Below are 16,143 nucleotides of genomic sequence, written 5' to 3' on the forward strand. Positions count from 1 at the left end.
GCAAAAACCGAAGTAATATCTGTAGAAAAGAGAAAGAGAGCCAACTTTGCAGCGTAATTTGAGCGGGTCAAGGTTTGAGGTCAGATTGGGAGAGTTGATAAGTCGAATTACTTTTAATTCAATTCTGTCCAGTAAGTATGTGGAGCTAGAACCTCCCCAGATGTGAGAGCATTCATTACTCTATACAAGGATGAATCATTCCTTTATATAGTTGAAGCAACTGTTGAGAGGAGAAGAATCTTCGACATCTGAACAGGACTCGCAGTTTCTTCGAGGCAGATTTAGCTATTTGTGTAATGTGTGGATTCCAGGATAGATTTGAAGTTAGGGTAATACCTAGTAGGTTCATTGTATCACATGGTGTAATTGTGGAACTTTCAAAGGAGATTGGAGAGATGAGAGGAGTTTTGGAGAGAGATATGGGAAGAAATTGAGTTGTAGAAGCATTAAACTTAACCTGGTTACATTTGCCCCACTGGGAAATCTTGTCCAAATCCGAATTTAAAGAGGTGGTTGTAATAAAACGAGATGCAGATCGATTGAGGGAAGATGGGACAGATGGAAAAAACATGGAGGAATGCAACGTTGAGTCCTCAGCATATGAGTGCATTTGGTTATTTGTAGAAGAAAGAAGGTCATTGATAAAAAGAAGGAAGAGTGTTGGAGACAGAACAGAACCCTGAGGAACACCGCTGTTGATAGGGATGGAGGGAGATGTTGAGCCATGGACAATTACAGAGATAGAGCGGTCAGAGAGAAAGCTCGATATGAGAGAGCAGAGTGAAGGAGGAAAGCCGAAAGAGGGAAGCTTGGATATCAGACCCCGATGCCAAACTCTGTCAAAGGCTTTTGAGATATCAAGGCCTACAACAAAGGATTCCCCCCAATCTCTCAGAGAAGAGGCCCAGACATTCTTAATGTAAGAAAGGATATCACCGGTAGATCTTGCCTTGCGAAAGCCATATTGATGGTCAGATAGAAGACTGTGGGATTCAAGATGTTTGAGGAAATGGTTATTGAGAAGACATTCAAAGACTTTGGAAATAGTAGAAGTCAGAGCAATAGGACGGTATATGGAAGGGTTTGAACGATCACCCTTCTTTAAAATAGGCTGCACTAAGGCATGTTTCCAGGAAAGAGGAAAAGTTTGGGTTTTTAAACAAAAACGAAACAAACGAGCAAGCATGGGTGCAAGTTCTGAAGCACACTCCTTCAAGACAAGGAGGAATGCCATCGTGTCCGTATGCCTTGCTTGTGTCCAGAGAGAGGAGTACTTTTTTGACTGCATGGAAAGAGATTATAGGGAGGGGCATAGGATTAGTAAAGAAGGGGTGAATCAGAGAGAGATGGAATGTTGGAGTCATCCAGAGTGGAATTAGAGGAGAAAAGAAAACCAAAAAGAGTTGCTTTGTCAGTCGGAGAAACAGCTATAGTACCATCAGAACAGAACGGTGAAGGAAAGGTAGAGTGACAGAAGTTGTTGGAGATACTTTTGGCTAATGACCAGAAAGATCTATTAGTGGAAGAAGATGAGAGGTTGTCACATTTCTTTTGGATAAAGGAATGCTTCGCCTCACGAATAACATGTTTGCAATGGTTTCTAGCAGATATGAAGGCTGAATGTGAGTCGGAGGAAGAAGAGTTTTTCCATGTCCGATATGCCTTTCCTATGTCTGATATGACAAAGAAAAAACATCTAATAACCATTATATATATAAACACCTCATTCCGTAGCACACGCAGTGGTGTGTGTCGAGATGGTGCTGAGGAGTTGTCCAAGGACGCAGCGACGTGCTGATCTGATTAAAATCAAATGAATCCAACCACCAATTAATGCCATATAACCACCAATCAAGCATGGCATTGATTGGTGGTTTCGGTGTCCCGACCCCCTTTTGCCTTTGATATAAGGGGGGTGTATAATTGTTTTTCTTTGCTCTTGAGAAAGGTCAGTGGATGCACGGTTTTACCTGTTGCTGATCGAAATGTCGAGCAGTTATTTATTTTGCTCATTAAAGGTTGGAGAACTCCAGATGGATTCATATATATGTGTGTGTGTGTGTGTGTGTGTGTGTGTATGTATATATATATATATATATATATATATATATATATATATATATATATATATATATAACACAGTTTGTGTGTGTGTGTGTGTGTAATGTTACCGATAGACTCCTAAACGGAGAGGCTCACGTACTTGATATTTGGCACAGACATGGCCATTGAGCCTGTGAAGAACATGGCCGACCTAAAAATTTATTTCATAATATTTTTTTACCATATTTTTACCTCAGCGCATTTCAGCGAGGAATATTATGCACCGAATCTGACCGGTGGCAGAGCAGCGCGCTGATTCGCTCAGAGCGATCACGTGATGTTCCAACTTTGCCGCCATAATCTCACAGTTATGCGTTCGCACATAATTCAGTTTTTTCACATTTCAGCGAGGAACATTGCCATTCACACCACATAGGTTTTTTTTCTTTCATCTTTAGATCCATATTCTTAGCCATAATGTAGCGTACCGTAGCGTAGCTAACGTAGCATGAGCATAACGTAGCGATCCTTGCTCAGGATCTTCGTCAGGTTCGCAAGCGAGTTAGCCAAAACGTAAAAGTGAAAATATATCGAATTTTTTATTCATATTTACCTCAGCACATTTCAGCGAGGAACATCTCAGCTGGTGGCAGAGCAGCGCGCTGATTCGCTCAGAGCGATCACGTGATGTTCCAACTTTGCCGCCATAATCTCACAGTTATGCGTTCGCACGTAATTCAGTTTTTTTCACATTTCAGCGAGGAACATTGCCATTCACACCACAAAGGTTTTTTTTCACTTTCATCTGATATTTGTGATTTATTTCAAACAAACTGTATTTCCCATCTACATGGCCATGCACTCCTATTAACGTTATGTAAAGTACATAAATTGTGTGGATTACATCATTTGTGGATGTGATCAATTGCCAGTAACCATCTAAACCCCTCCCCTCCCCTTCCCTCCTCCCCCTCCCCCTACCTCCCCCCATACCCCTCCCTCCCGCCATTTTCCCTGCTAGAGCGGGGGTTAGCCTTGCGGTCCCCATGACAATCTTCTCCATTTTGCCCTATTTTCTGCATCTCTCCTTGTTAACCCCCTTGCCCGCATTTCTTCTTCCACCATCTTTACCCAAGTCTTTCTCGGTCTTCCCCATCCTCGACTGCCTTCCACATTCATTTCCATCACTCTTCTCAACCAGTCACTTTCATCCTTCCTCAACACATGACCAAACCATCTCAACCTGTTCCTCTTCACAGCATCAATCACAGGCTCTATTCCCATCATCTTTTGCAATTCATCATTTGTCTTCCTCCCTCTCAACGATACTCTGCACATCCACTGAACCATTCGCATTTCCACCCTTTCCAGCCTTCGTTGCTGCTCTACATTCATGACCCATGTCTCACTCCCAAAAATCATAACATTTCTCACACATGCAGCATACACCTTTCCCTTCAGCTTCAACGACACTCCCCTCCTCATCAGCACGCCACTCAGTTCCCGAAACTTCTTCCATGCACATCTCACTCCAGCAACCATTGCCGAGTCTGATCCACCTTCTCCATTCAGCATGTCTCCGAGGTAGCAAAATGTTTTCACACCTTCCAGCTTCACGCCGTCTTCAAGATCCAACTCAACATTTCCTCCATCTGCAGCTCCCTCTGTGCACACCTTACATTTGAATGTAGCTGCCACACTGGTTAATGACCCTCTCAGACCACTACATTTTTGATGAACCCACTCAGCGCACATTGTACATTGAATGGAGTTCACTCCGACACTCTTCCTGCACACGGCACATGGCCACTTACCAGTTCTTTCCACCTCACCACATGCTTTACCACTTGCCATCACCTTCGTCTTTCCTATATTCACCTTCAGACCTTTTGTCTCCATACATTCCTTCCACTTGTTCATCTTTTCCTTCAGTCCATCCATACTTTCCGCAATCAACACCAGATCATCTGCATACAACAACTCCCACGGTAAACCCTCTTTTACGTTCTGAGCCAACACCTCCATCACAGCTACAAATAGTAGTGGACTTTGTAGCGACCCCTGATGCACTCCCACCTTCACCTCAAACTCACCACTGTTCCCGTACTTCGTCCTTATAGCTGTGCACGCTCTTTTGTACATTGCCATCACAACTCTGATCAACCATTCCTCCACTTCTAACTTCCTCAATGCCCATGTCAATACTTCGCGTGGAACCCTATCGAATGCTTTCGCCAGATCAACAAACCCAAGAAACAACCTCTTCCTCTTCTCCATGTACTTCTCCTGCAACTGCCTCACAATAAAGAGCGCGTCTGTCATTCCTCTTCCTAGCATAAATCCAAACTACATTTCGTCGATCTTCACCTTCTTCCTTATCCTCCTCTCCAACACCCTTTCCAATACCTTAATTCCCTGCTCCATTAACTTTATCGCTCGGTACGAGCCACACTCCAGAGGGTCACCTTTCCCCTTGTATAGAGGGACGAGGGTACTCAGTTCCCAATCCACTGGAATGCGGCCTCTTTCACCGCCAGATTACAGATGTCTGTCATTCTCTTCACACCCCAACTTCTTGCTGCCTTCAACATATCTCCCACAACTCCCGTCGGCCCTCCCGCTTTTCTACTCTTCATTGCTTTTATCGCTTCCTCAACTTCCTTCTCAGTTATCTTCTCTGCAGGTCCTAAAACTGGGTTACTCTTTATGTTGCCACCCCATTCATTCTCTGTATTCAACAGCATTTCCATATATCTTTTCCATCTTCCTTGAATTCCATCTGGGTCCACAACGATTTGTCCCACTTCATCCTTCAAGCAACTCACCCTCATCACATCACACCTCTCTTTCGCTATCTGCTTTGCAATCCTGAATACCGCTCTCTGACCCTCTTCCAAATCCAAGTGTTCTCCGAACATTTTCCTACATGCCTCCTGCGCCTTTGCTACCTCTTTCTTTGCAGCCTTCTTGGCTGCCTTATAACTTTCCTGCTCTGCTTTTTCTGCTCCCGTACCCTTTGCCTTCTGCCACTCCTTGAACTTCTTCCTCTTCTCGTCAATCCTCTTTGCAACTTCATCATCCCACCACCATGTTTCCGAGTGCCTCGGTGGTCCTTTTGTCCATCCACATACCTCACCAACGGCTCCCAACAGACTATCTTTCATTGACATCCAACCACTTTCAAGCTCAACCACATCATCCTCTACCATACTCAGCCTCTCTTTTAATGCCCCCCTTACTGTCACCTCTTTCAACCTACACACCTTCATTCTCGGTTGGTACTTCACCCGCCTAGCTCTCCTCGCACCTTTCACCCTTATGTCGCAGACAACCAAGTGGTGCTGTGAAACAGCCTCCTCCCCCGGGATCACCTTTGTGTCCCGGAGGTGCCCCCTATCTCGCCTACGCACCATCAGGTAGTCAACGGTTGTCGTCGACCCACCTGACACGTATGTAACAAGCTTATTATCCCCTTTCTGGAACTGAGTATTACAAATCAACAAATCAGCTCCATCAGCAAACTCCAAAATCCTTTCACCTTCTAAATTTCTCACACCATATCCGTAACCCCCATGAACTCCCTCAAAACCGTCCATACTCCTTCCCACATGTCCATTTAGGTCTCCTCCTACCACAACAACTTCCTCATCTTTCACGTTTTCCATCAGCTTCTCTATCGCACACCAGAACTTGTCCTTCTCTTTATCGCTCCGACCAACCTGCGGAGCATATCCCGAGATGACGTTCACCAAGAGCTTTCCAATCATCATTTTCACCATCATCAACCTATCACTCACTCTAGTCACACTCACCACACTGTCTACAAACTCCTCAGAAAACAGGACACCAACACCATTCACGCCCTCCGGGCACCCTTGCCACACAAACTTGTATTTCTGTCCCTGCCTACCCTTCACCATTCTCACACCACTTCCCTTCCATCTCGTCTCTTGCACACAACATATGTCCACTCTTCTTCTGACCAATACTTCCACCACTTCTCCTGATCTCCCTGTCATTGTCCCTACATTCCATGTCCCAAACCTCAGAAACCGATTTCCACTTCGGGCTGTACCCTGCCCATATGTAGTTGTAATTGTCATGGTTCTCTTTTTGAGGCAATGTTTTTATGGCCGGATGCCCTTCCTGACGCCCACCCTCTTTGTCGCCTCTTACGACACGCAGGGATACAGTGTACCTATTCTAACCAGGGTACACACCGGGACTCTGAAATTAAGCAGAGAACAAATAAACAATTGGAGATAAAAAGAAATCATAGAATCATTTTGTTTAACAAAATTTAATTTAAATTTTTGACTCAGCAAAGTAGCCACCTTTTGCAGATATAACCGCTGAACACACTCGTGGCAATCTTTCTGCAATTGAAATCAAATATTGTTTGGGAAGTTCTTCCCAACACTGTTGCAGAAGTTCCCACAAATGTGTTGCACTTGTAGGTTGCTTTGCTTTCACTCTTCTGTCCAGTTCATCCCAAACCAGCTCGATGGTTTTAAGTCTGGAGACTGTGCTGGCCATTCCATGATTTGAAGCCTACCGTCTTGTTCTTTTCCTCGAAGGTAGTTTTGACATAGCCTGGAGGTGTGTTTAGGGTCATTATCCTGCTGTAGAATGAACCCCTGACCAAATAGGCGTATACCAGAGTGTATTGCATGGCGCTGCAAAATGCTGTGGTCGCCCTTTTGGTTCAGGGTGCCAGTCACTCTGTGCAAGTCACCGACTCTGGATCCAGCAAAAGAGCCCCAGACCATCACGCTTCCTCCTCCATGTTTGACAGTTGGTGTCACACACTGAGGAACCATCCTTTCGCCTACTCGACAGCATACAAAAACCCTGCGTGATGAACCAAAGATTTCAAATTTTGATTCATCGATCCATAAGACCTTCTTCCAGTCTTCAGTAGTCTGGCGGTGTTTCATGGCCCAGGCAAGCCTCTTTTTCTTATTTTGCCATCTTAGCAATGGCTTTCTTATTGCCACTCGACCTGTCAAACCTGCAGCTCAAAGTCTTCTCTTCACAGTTGAAACTGAGACTTGCTTACTTCGACCAGTGTTAAGCTGTGCTTGAAGTTGTTGTCCTGTGAGCCACCTATCACGCAAGCTGTTGACTCTCAGAAACTTGTCTTTTGATTCTGTTGTGGCTTTGGGTCTGCCAGACCTCTTCCTGTCAGAGTTTCCTCAAGTTTCCAATATACTACTTCCTGCAGTGCAATATTGTCCAAATAATGCTTCAGATGGTGTAATAACAGTCTGTTCCAATACTGCTTTCATACAGACAGGGGGTTTGTTATCAAGTAATCAGCAGAGGTTGGGACACCTGTAGGAATTATTTGCATCAACTTTCAAGGCTTAATTTACTTGCATTGCTGCAGAACAGCTGTAAGTTGTTATCCCATTACTTGTTACCTGAAGGCCTTTTTTACAATATAACTGTGCAATTTACATTATTTTCCCGTTTTTGCTAACCTAAACTTTTTGTTAACCTCGAGCAGTTTACTGCTTACCTTTGTTCCATTTCAGGTTATTCACTGGACATTAAACTGCGTAAATTTCAATAAAAACTGGAAAAATTGAGGTGTTCTAAAACTTTTGACCGGTAGTGTATATACACAAGGGCCAGTCAATAAGTGACCTTAAAATGGCGATATACATTCGAGAATGTAATGTGTGTAGTTGTAGACAACAGTCATATGTTATATCTATGGCTAAGAGCCATGTTTTGCCTGTTTTAGATCTGGCAACATTGAGTGTATGACGTCAGTAGAGCAGTTCAAAGATGGCGGCTCCCTTAGAAGCATGCACCAGGGAAGAGCAACGTTCTGTCATCCGTTTCTTGGGAAGTGAGGGTGTGAATCCCAGTGAAATCCATCGCAGAAGCTCAATAAATTCCGCACACATCCGTCTGCTGGAAATGTGATGGTGACACCCTTCTGGGATAGCCAAGGCCCACTTTTAGAGCATTACATGCCCATAGGGACCACAGTCACTAGTGTATCATACTGCGACCTCCTTAAAAATCATCTGAAACCAGCATTTAGATCAAAACGTCGTGGTCGACTCACTACCGGTGTTTTGCTGCAGCGTGACAATGCTCGGCCCCATACTGCCCGCGCTACAGCTGCAACAATCGAGGACCTGCATTTTCAGTGTCTTCCTCATCTACCCTACTCGCCAGACCTCGCCCCTTCGGATTACCACATCTCTTTGCCACTTAAAGAGGCGCTTGGTGGAACTACTTTCCGATCCGACGAAGAGGTCCAAGAGGCGGTGCACAAATGCCTACACAAACAGCCAAATATATATTTTTTCTAGAGGAATCCAGGCCTTAGTAAAGCGCTGGAAAAAAATGCATTTAACGCAATGGAGATTATGTTGAAAAATAACAGTTGTTACACATGTACATGCAATAAACAAGTTGTGAAAAATATTCTAAGGTTACTTATTGACTACCCCTATATATATATATATATATATATATATATATATATATATATATATATATATGTATGTATGTATGTACTTTACTGACCATCTGTTAGTATGCTACCCAAAAACATATAATCACCATTTAATCTCAATATGCGACACGTCAGGGATTCCCAAATCACTTAATCTTTGTGAAACAATTTAAAGTACAGTTTTTAAGCAGTGTGTGCATGCATATTGTATTTTCTGTGCATTTAGAAACAAATTTTGTTCGTGATTGTGTGTAACAATAATGTTGAAACGTCACATGATCAGCATAAAGACCGTTGTTTGGGTTTTGTGTTCAATATTGTCAATCACAAGGTTATTCATAAAATCCATGTCTTCAGGAAAAGGCTGAGTTTTGTCTGATTGTTTCCCTATAGACCAGTCCTTTTTGGTGATTAGACACACCGTATTGATACATATACCACCTGGCCATATTATTTCATTATTTACGCAAAATATTGGTCTTAAACACAAGAGACAACATACAAATGCAGTTTGCATAAAGCAACGAAACATATGAGAACATAATTCATGGGACACAGATTAGTATGAATATTTGATACGTGCATGAATATTATTGTGTGATAATTATTTTGTTATTATATTATTAATTATTATTAATGATTATTAATTATATTGTTAATGATTATTTATTATTGTTAATTTTTTTAATTTTTTTTTTTTCGTGTGATATGTGTATGATTCATATGTTTGATATTTGAATATACGTGTATGAACATTTCAATTTATTTTGCAGCATTTTGCTGGTCGGCGTGACTATACTGTCCTGCTACTCCATCCACCTGCTGCTGGTCACCTCGGATACTGCTGGTGAGTGTGTGCTGCCAAGAATCGTGAAAACCGATGAAATATTGACATAAAATGAATGCATTACTATGCCATTGTATCCATGTGGTAGTGCTTTGTGTAGTGTTGCTGTAAGGTGTGGAGTAAAGTACAGCACGTGCTTTAAATAGAAAACCGTGTTCATGTTAATCCTGCCGTCTGTTTCCCAGCTTTTCAGCCTAAGTGCTAAGGGCGACACCAGCATCTGCCCGAGTGCAGGAAATAGGTTTTTAAATTAACTGGCTCGCTTGTTACCATGTGCAATGTTTTGGTTTTGCCAATGTTGTTGGGAATGTCCTAAAAAGGTGGGAACAAAGTGGAATTACTGTTGTATACAAAGTCTGGATTCCAGAAAGAGCGAAGAATTAACACCAGAAGCGTTGTTGGTAACCTTTTGGTTGTCATTGCGATGCCGATCGTGATGTTTTGAAAACATCTGATCTTTCAGTTGCAAAATGAAAAGTTGTGAAACATCTGCTGATATGCGCATGCCATTAATCGTTCGGTTGCATTAACAAACGAGGAAAGCTTGGGGATGGCCATTGGAATCAACACGCTCGTGGCATAATCCACTTTCAGCATTCCCATAGATTTATTGTCCCTCGCCTCTCTGACAAGGTCGGAGACAGGGACATTAAAACAAGCTCCGTCCGACCGACCGATCATCCGTCCATGTACTTTGGTGTATGCGACATTTCAAAAACGTTGAACATTTAGCTATCATACTAAAGCTATCTATTCCTCACGACATTATCTCAACCTGATTAGATAATGGCTGTGATTGGTTGAATTATGTTGCCATGCCAAGACTTTCTAGCAATGGTCATGATATGAGTGAGGGTTCTAGGAAAGGACAGATGAAACCTCGACACCAAATATGTCATTGGCCGAGCATTAGTTAAGTTGTTTGCAAGATATGTGAAGAGGAGGAACATTGGTCTTACTAGAGATGAGAAGGGACTGCATTATCTTTGTTTGGTTGAAAGTTATGAGGTTGTCTGAGCCATATTTCAAGATTTAATCCAAATCAGTTTCGTGAGTTCGAGTCTGTGAAGTTGTCAGCAGAATGTGAATGGGAGAAAGCTGCTTGAGATTTATAACCAGTAGACGAGTGGATATTGAAGTTGCCACTAAAGGAGTGGGTAGGATTGGTTGCGACAGAAAGGTCACTGATGAAAAGCAGTAATAGGGTGGATGAGATCACTGATCCTTGGGGGGACACTGCAGTTTATAGGGAGACTTGTAGAAAGAGCACCATATACACCTGCAACGATGGAGTGCTCAGAGAGAAAGCTGTTGAGCCATGTGATCAGATTGTGATGAGGAGTTTGGAAAAAAGGATTTTATGCCAAACCTTGTCAAAAACTTTACTTATGTCTAGTACAACCACTCGACTCTCCCCAAAGGATTTGAAAGTTGAAGATCACTAATGTGTAGCTAAGGTCAGCATGTCTTCTGTAGACCTGGCTTGGTAATAAGTTATATCGCTGGCAATGGAGTAGAGTGGAGGACTCAAGGTGATAAGGGAGTTTCTTGTTTATGATGTTTTCCATGACCTTGGAGATCACAGGTGTAAGAGCTATTGGACAGTAGTTAGCAGGTTTCGGCAAATTGCCCTTATTTGGTACTGAGTAAACAGAAGCATGTGGAAGATAGGTTCCTGAGAAGTAAGATAATCTACAATTTTCCAAGGAAAGGAGCCAGTTCTGGGGCACACTTTTTCAAGAATACCGCAAGAACTCCATCAGGTCCACTGGATTTACTGATGTAAAGTACTAAAGGTTTTGACACATTTCTCATGTCGCATGTTAGTAGCAATGGCAGGATAGCTGAGAGTTTTTCGAGTATTGAGTAGAGCTGAGTTGGCTACAAATAGGGTGACATATGTCAGTTTTGTTGACATATGTCAGATCTCTCTGCATTGATGAGCAGAGGAAATAATGATTTTTTAGAAATTGTGAGAAATAAGTTCGGCCAAGCAGCAGAAATAACTACTTGAAGAGCAAGTTGCCAACGTATCTGATATGTGTGTGAAGGCAAGGTGATTCGTCAATGTGTGGGCCGTCCCTCAGGTGGTTGTTAAACTGGCGTCCCATCTGCCAGCATTAGTTGGTGGGCGTTAAAGATCCTATAATATCCTTCAAGAAGCGTAGGCAAGCTGTCGCCACCACAATGGCCATATTCCAAATTCCTGACTTAATCTACAGAGGACACTGCATCAGTAGCACAGCTGCACCCTCAGCCAATGATGCTACCCTGCAGCCTTGTGCTGCTTACGAAAGAAGAAGACCCATTTGGAATTAGTGATCTAACGATTTGGGAGATAACAGATGGCATGTGGTATGTAGGTCATACCTAGGAGAATTCCTGCAATGATTACCACAGCATTGAAAGAAGCTTCTGGAGAAAAAACACAAGTCTTTCCATGGATATTCCGAGTAAAGCATATGTAGGCCAAGTATAATAATGGTGCTAGAAGGTGAGGATTGCTGGATGAACTCAGTTGAGGTAACTAGTACGGCACTTGATGGAGCACACATCTCTGCCAGGCTGAACAGTTTGCGTGTTGTAGCCCACTGATAGGCCAGATCTGTACCCGGACCTTATCTTAAATCTAATCAGCTTGTTCTTGTCACCTACCCAACTCATACACCAAGTTTTGTCATATTCCGTCTTGAAATATCGTGTTACGTATCATTTTTGGCCCTATCTATCAATAGTGAAGAATCACTTGGGATTTAAAAAAAAGTTATTGTATCCGGATCTTGATCTTTACCAAAATCGAATCAATTTGTCCTTCTCGCACACCCAACCTGCCCACCAAGTTTCGTCCAAATCCATCCATAACCTTTTGAGATATCCTGCTCACATACAGACAAACACAGGGTTGAAAACAATAAGGTGATCAAAGAGTGCAATATGTTTGTCCACATTCTGACAGCAATAAATCCAGCGGATACATTTTGTGGAACCACAAAGAGAAACCTTAAGTTGAAATCCTGAGTTGGTAAGTTCATAATTGTGGATCTATGCGACTGGAATGTCAGAATGGATATAAGCAACATTGCAAGACAAGCTTGTAAAGTCAATGAACAAAACAGAGGAATTACTTTAAATATACGTGAATAGTCAGAAGACTTTGGATTTAGACCAATTGGAGAGTGACCCCCAAAAAACCTGCTAATAATATTGATGCTTGACAATTATGAATGAAGGTGAATTCATTTCCATGAGATCAATACCGGATGAATTAAATATTCTCATTAGAAACTGCAAATTGCAACATCAACATGAATATGGCTTAAAGGAATTATTGATTCATTGCAAACATTTAAGGGAAATTTTGAATATTGTTAATCGGCCACATTTTGCCAGCAACTGTATTTTTACCTGTGCCTCTGCAAGAGCTCTGCATGGTTGTTGCTTTAGTTCTTCTTTGGGGTCGATTTTACAAATGAGCACCCATTGGTTGGACAACTGCTAGACCCCACCCACATTTGGCGCTTGACTCCACCCACCCGACCACGAAACAAAATAATATGGCCGCCATCTTTGTTTTCTGGTGGGCCTAAGACATCAGGCCCGTAGGCCTCTACTGATTATACACTGGCCAAATTACCATTGGCTTAGTTTGGGTTGATTGTTAGTCATGACGAGGGACCCAGAAAAATCTAATAATACATCAAGAAAAGTAAGGTTTAATAAAGCCCATCAGAACGCACGGTGATCAAGCATTACGTCATGTAGTTAAGCGTTACGGTACATGAATTCCCCCCCCCCCCCCCCCAAAAAAAGCGTTACGTAATTTTTGAACGGCTCCATATTAGGGTTGAACAATCCGTGACCGTGTGACGAATCGGCTCGTTCTGATATAACCATGACATGGATATGAGGTGTTGAGTTAACATTTTATTAATGCATTGAATGTGTTTCCCAATCACATTGTACATCTTTTAAGAGCGCTTTAAATGTGCGTTTCCCATTCGGGTCGTTACCGGAGTTTGTCGCGGTCATTCTTGTACGGTCACCCTATCGATGCGAAACCACAGTACCGTCATTCTTGTTTAATTTACGTTATGTTATGAAATGAACACCTGATATTGTTTTGATTTTAAATACAATTCGTGACATATATGTGTTTATACTGTATTTAGCTCTTTCCATTTTCCTTTTCTCCTAGGAACAAAGTCCTACGAACAGCTTGGCTACATTACAGGAAGACGTCCAGTCCAGCTCATCTCTGCCGGAGCTATCATAATGCAAAATATCGGAGGTTGGTTCGTGCCCTTAGTCGACAGCTTTTTCAGAAAATTGATTCCCACTCTCACTCCTTGCTTTTTTAGCCTGGCGTTGGCTTAGTGGTTAGGGTGCCGGCTTGGGATCCTAGGATCCTGGGTTCGAATCCTGGTTTTTTTTTTTTTTTTTTTGTATACAATATCGAGGCTCGTGAAAGAGCGAACATTAATCACATGAACACACAGAAAGACAAACCGACACATAAAACATATAACATAGGGAGCGGTAGACAAGATGGGGGAGAGAGGGGGAAGGACACAAACACAACATTTGAGAGCAGGGACCGAGAGACATGGAGACATCGAGAGATCTGAGAGAGGGCGAGGGCTTTGGGGGGGGGGGGCGTGGGAAGGGGGCGGTGGGAGAAGTATAAAACATATGGACACTGCCAGGACTTCCAGGAAAGAAGTTGGAATTTCAAACAAGGTGGATCTGGGGTGAATTAGCGGGGGTAGAAAAGATCAAGGTTTTGGATGGGGGAAGATAAGAGATGGTGGTGAACAGCTGTTTTAAAGACCTGGAGGGAGGAGTGGGATTGAAGGGAGTGAGGGAGTTTGTTCCAGAGGCGGGAGAAAAGAGGAATGAAAGAGTGAAGGTGAGCGGAGAGCCGAGATTTCGGCAGTTTAACCATCAGAGGGTTGCTGGCAGATCTTGTGCGACCTGTAGGAATATTTGGGGGACAGAGCACAGAGAGAGCTGGGGGAGCAAGGCCGGAGAGGAGTCGGTAGAAGACAGAAAGACCACCTACCTGCCTGCGGTGAGTGAGTGAAAGGCCCTCAGAGATAGCTTCATCGCGGGAGATTCCAATAATTCTGAAAGCTTTGGTTTCAACAGCGTGAAGCCGAGCTAGGTGTGAGGCAGGAACACCGGCCCATAGGGGAGAACAGTATTCCATTGAGCTGCGGATGAAAGCCTTGTATGTGGTGAGGAGCTCAGGTGTGCCGAGGAAGGACTTCGCACGACGGAGGATGCCCAGTCGGCGACTGGCTTTGGAGGCCAGCTTGGAAATGTGGTTTTCCCAAGAAAGATCATGGCAGATAGTGAGACCCAAAATCTTGAGCGACAGAACTTCTTGGAGAGGATTGTTGAGAAAGTAGATGGGAGGGTTGTCCAGTCGATCTTTTCGGAGAGACATAGTAAGAGTGTGAGATTTGTCAGGATTGAAAGACATGTTCCACTTGTTTGACCAGTCTGTGATTTTGTCCAGGTCTTCAGAGAGTGAGGAGGCAGCAGACTGCCGATCTGAGGGAAGAGGAATGGAGCGGCAGAGAGTGGAGTCATCAGCAAAGAGATAGAGAGGATTTTCGAGAGAGTCAGAGAGATCATTGATGAAGACCAGAAAAAGCACGGGGCCCAGAACACTGCCTTGGGGAACTCCAGCCTGAACAGGAAGAGGAGATGAGAGAAACCCATTCAGGGCCACACGTTGACGACGACTAGAGAGGAAGTCCGCCAGCCATGCGTGGAGATTTCCATGGATACCAAAGGAGGAGAGTTTGGTGAGCAGAGCGGGGTGCCAGACCGTGTCGAAGGCACGTGATATGTCGAGGGAGACAGCTCTAATTTCCTGTTTGGCATTGAGGACCTCCATCCATTGTTGAGACAGCAGAAGCAGCATGTCCAGAGTAGAGTGACCTGGTCTGAAACCAAATTGATGATCAGAGATCAAGCCATTGGAGAAGAGGAAAGATTTCATATCAGAAGCAATGATGGATTCCATGACTTTGCTGATAATTGGGAGAAGGCTGATTGGTCTGTAGTTGCTAGGATCTGTTTTTGCACCTTTTTTGTGCAAAGCGGTGATGTTGGCTGATTTCCAAGCAGATGGCAGTTGACCTTGAGCAAAAGAGAGGGTGAAGAGAACAGAGAGAGGGTGAGATAGAGCAGCAGAGCAGGATTTTAGGACCCGTGGGCTGATGCCGTCGGGTCCAGTTGCAGAATCAGAGTCGAGGGTTGACAGAAACTTTTCCACCTTGTCAGGAGGAAAGGACACGGAGTCCAGGAGCAGCAGGGTACGACTGGGTATGGTGGGTACAGAGAGGGATGGGTTTGGGACACAAGATTTAGAGGCAAACACAGAGTTGAGGCATTCAGCTTTTTCACGTGCGGAGTCAGCTGTGTAGCCGTTTGAGGTAAGGGAGGGGATGGAGGGGGAACAAACACCAGAAACGGATTTGACCAGACGCCACCAGGATTTGGAAGAGGGAGACAGATAAGAGAGTTCGGTCTTGAGAACGGAGAGATATTGTTTCCTGGCTCTCCTGAGGGTGGACACACACTTGTTTCGGGCTTTGTGAAAGGAAATGAGATTTCCTTCCGTTGGATTTGCTTTCCAGGAGACGAAGGCAAGTTGTTTCTGGGCAACAGCCTCACCACAAGATTCCGTGTACCATGGACGGGAGGAAGGGTATGACAACTGAAGACGAGATGGGATAAATCTGTGCATGAGAGAGAGCAATTTACTTTG

The 16,143-nt window shown here is 43.6% G+C and overlaps 1 protein-coding gene across 2 annotated transcripts in view; it reads left to right on the forward strand.

Annotated features, from left to right (window-relative positions):
- The window catches only part of LOC137439153 (sodium-coupled neutral amino acid symporter 2), a 112,010-nt gene that overhangs the window by 49,448 nt on the left and 46,419 nt on the right, over positions 1–16,143 (forward strand). For both annotated transcript variants that reach the window (XM_068134882.2, XM_068134892.2), the window contains exons 5-6: positions 9,292–9,365; positions 13,561–13,653. In XM_068134882.2, coding sequence (XP_067990983.1) covers positions 9,292–9,365; positions 13,561–13,653 — 167 coding nt within the window. The remainder of the gene's footprint in view (positions 1–9,291; positions 9,366–13,560; positions 13,654–16,143) is intronic.

The sequence above is a fragment of the Myxine glutinosa genome, chromosome 1 (assembly GCF_964187855.1).
Source record: "Myxine glutinosa chromosome 1, kmMyxGlut1.1, whole genome shotgun sequence".
NCBI lineage: Eukaryota > Metazoa > Chordata > Myxini > Myxiniformes > Myxinidae > Myxine > Myxine glutinosa.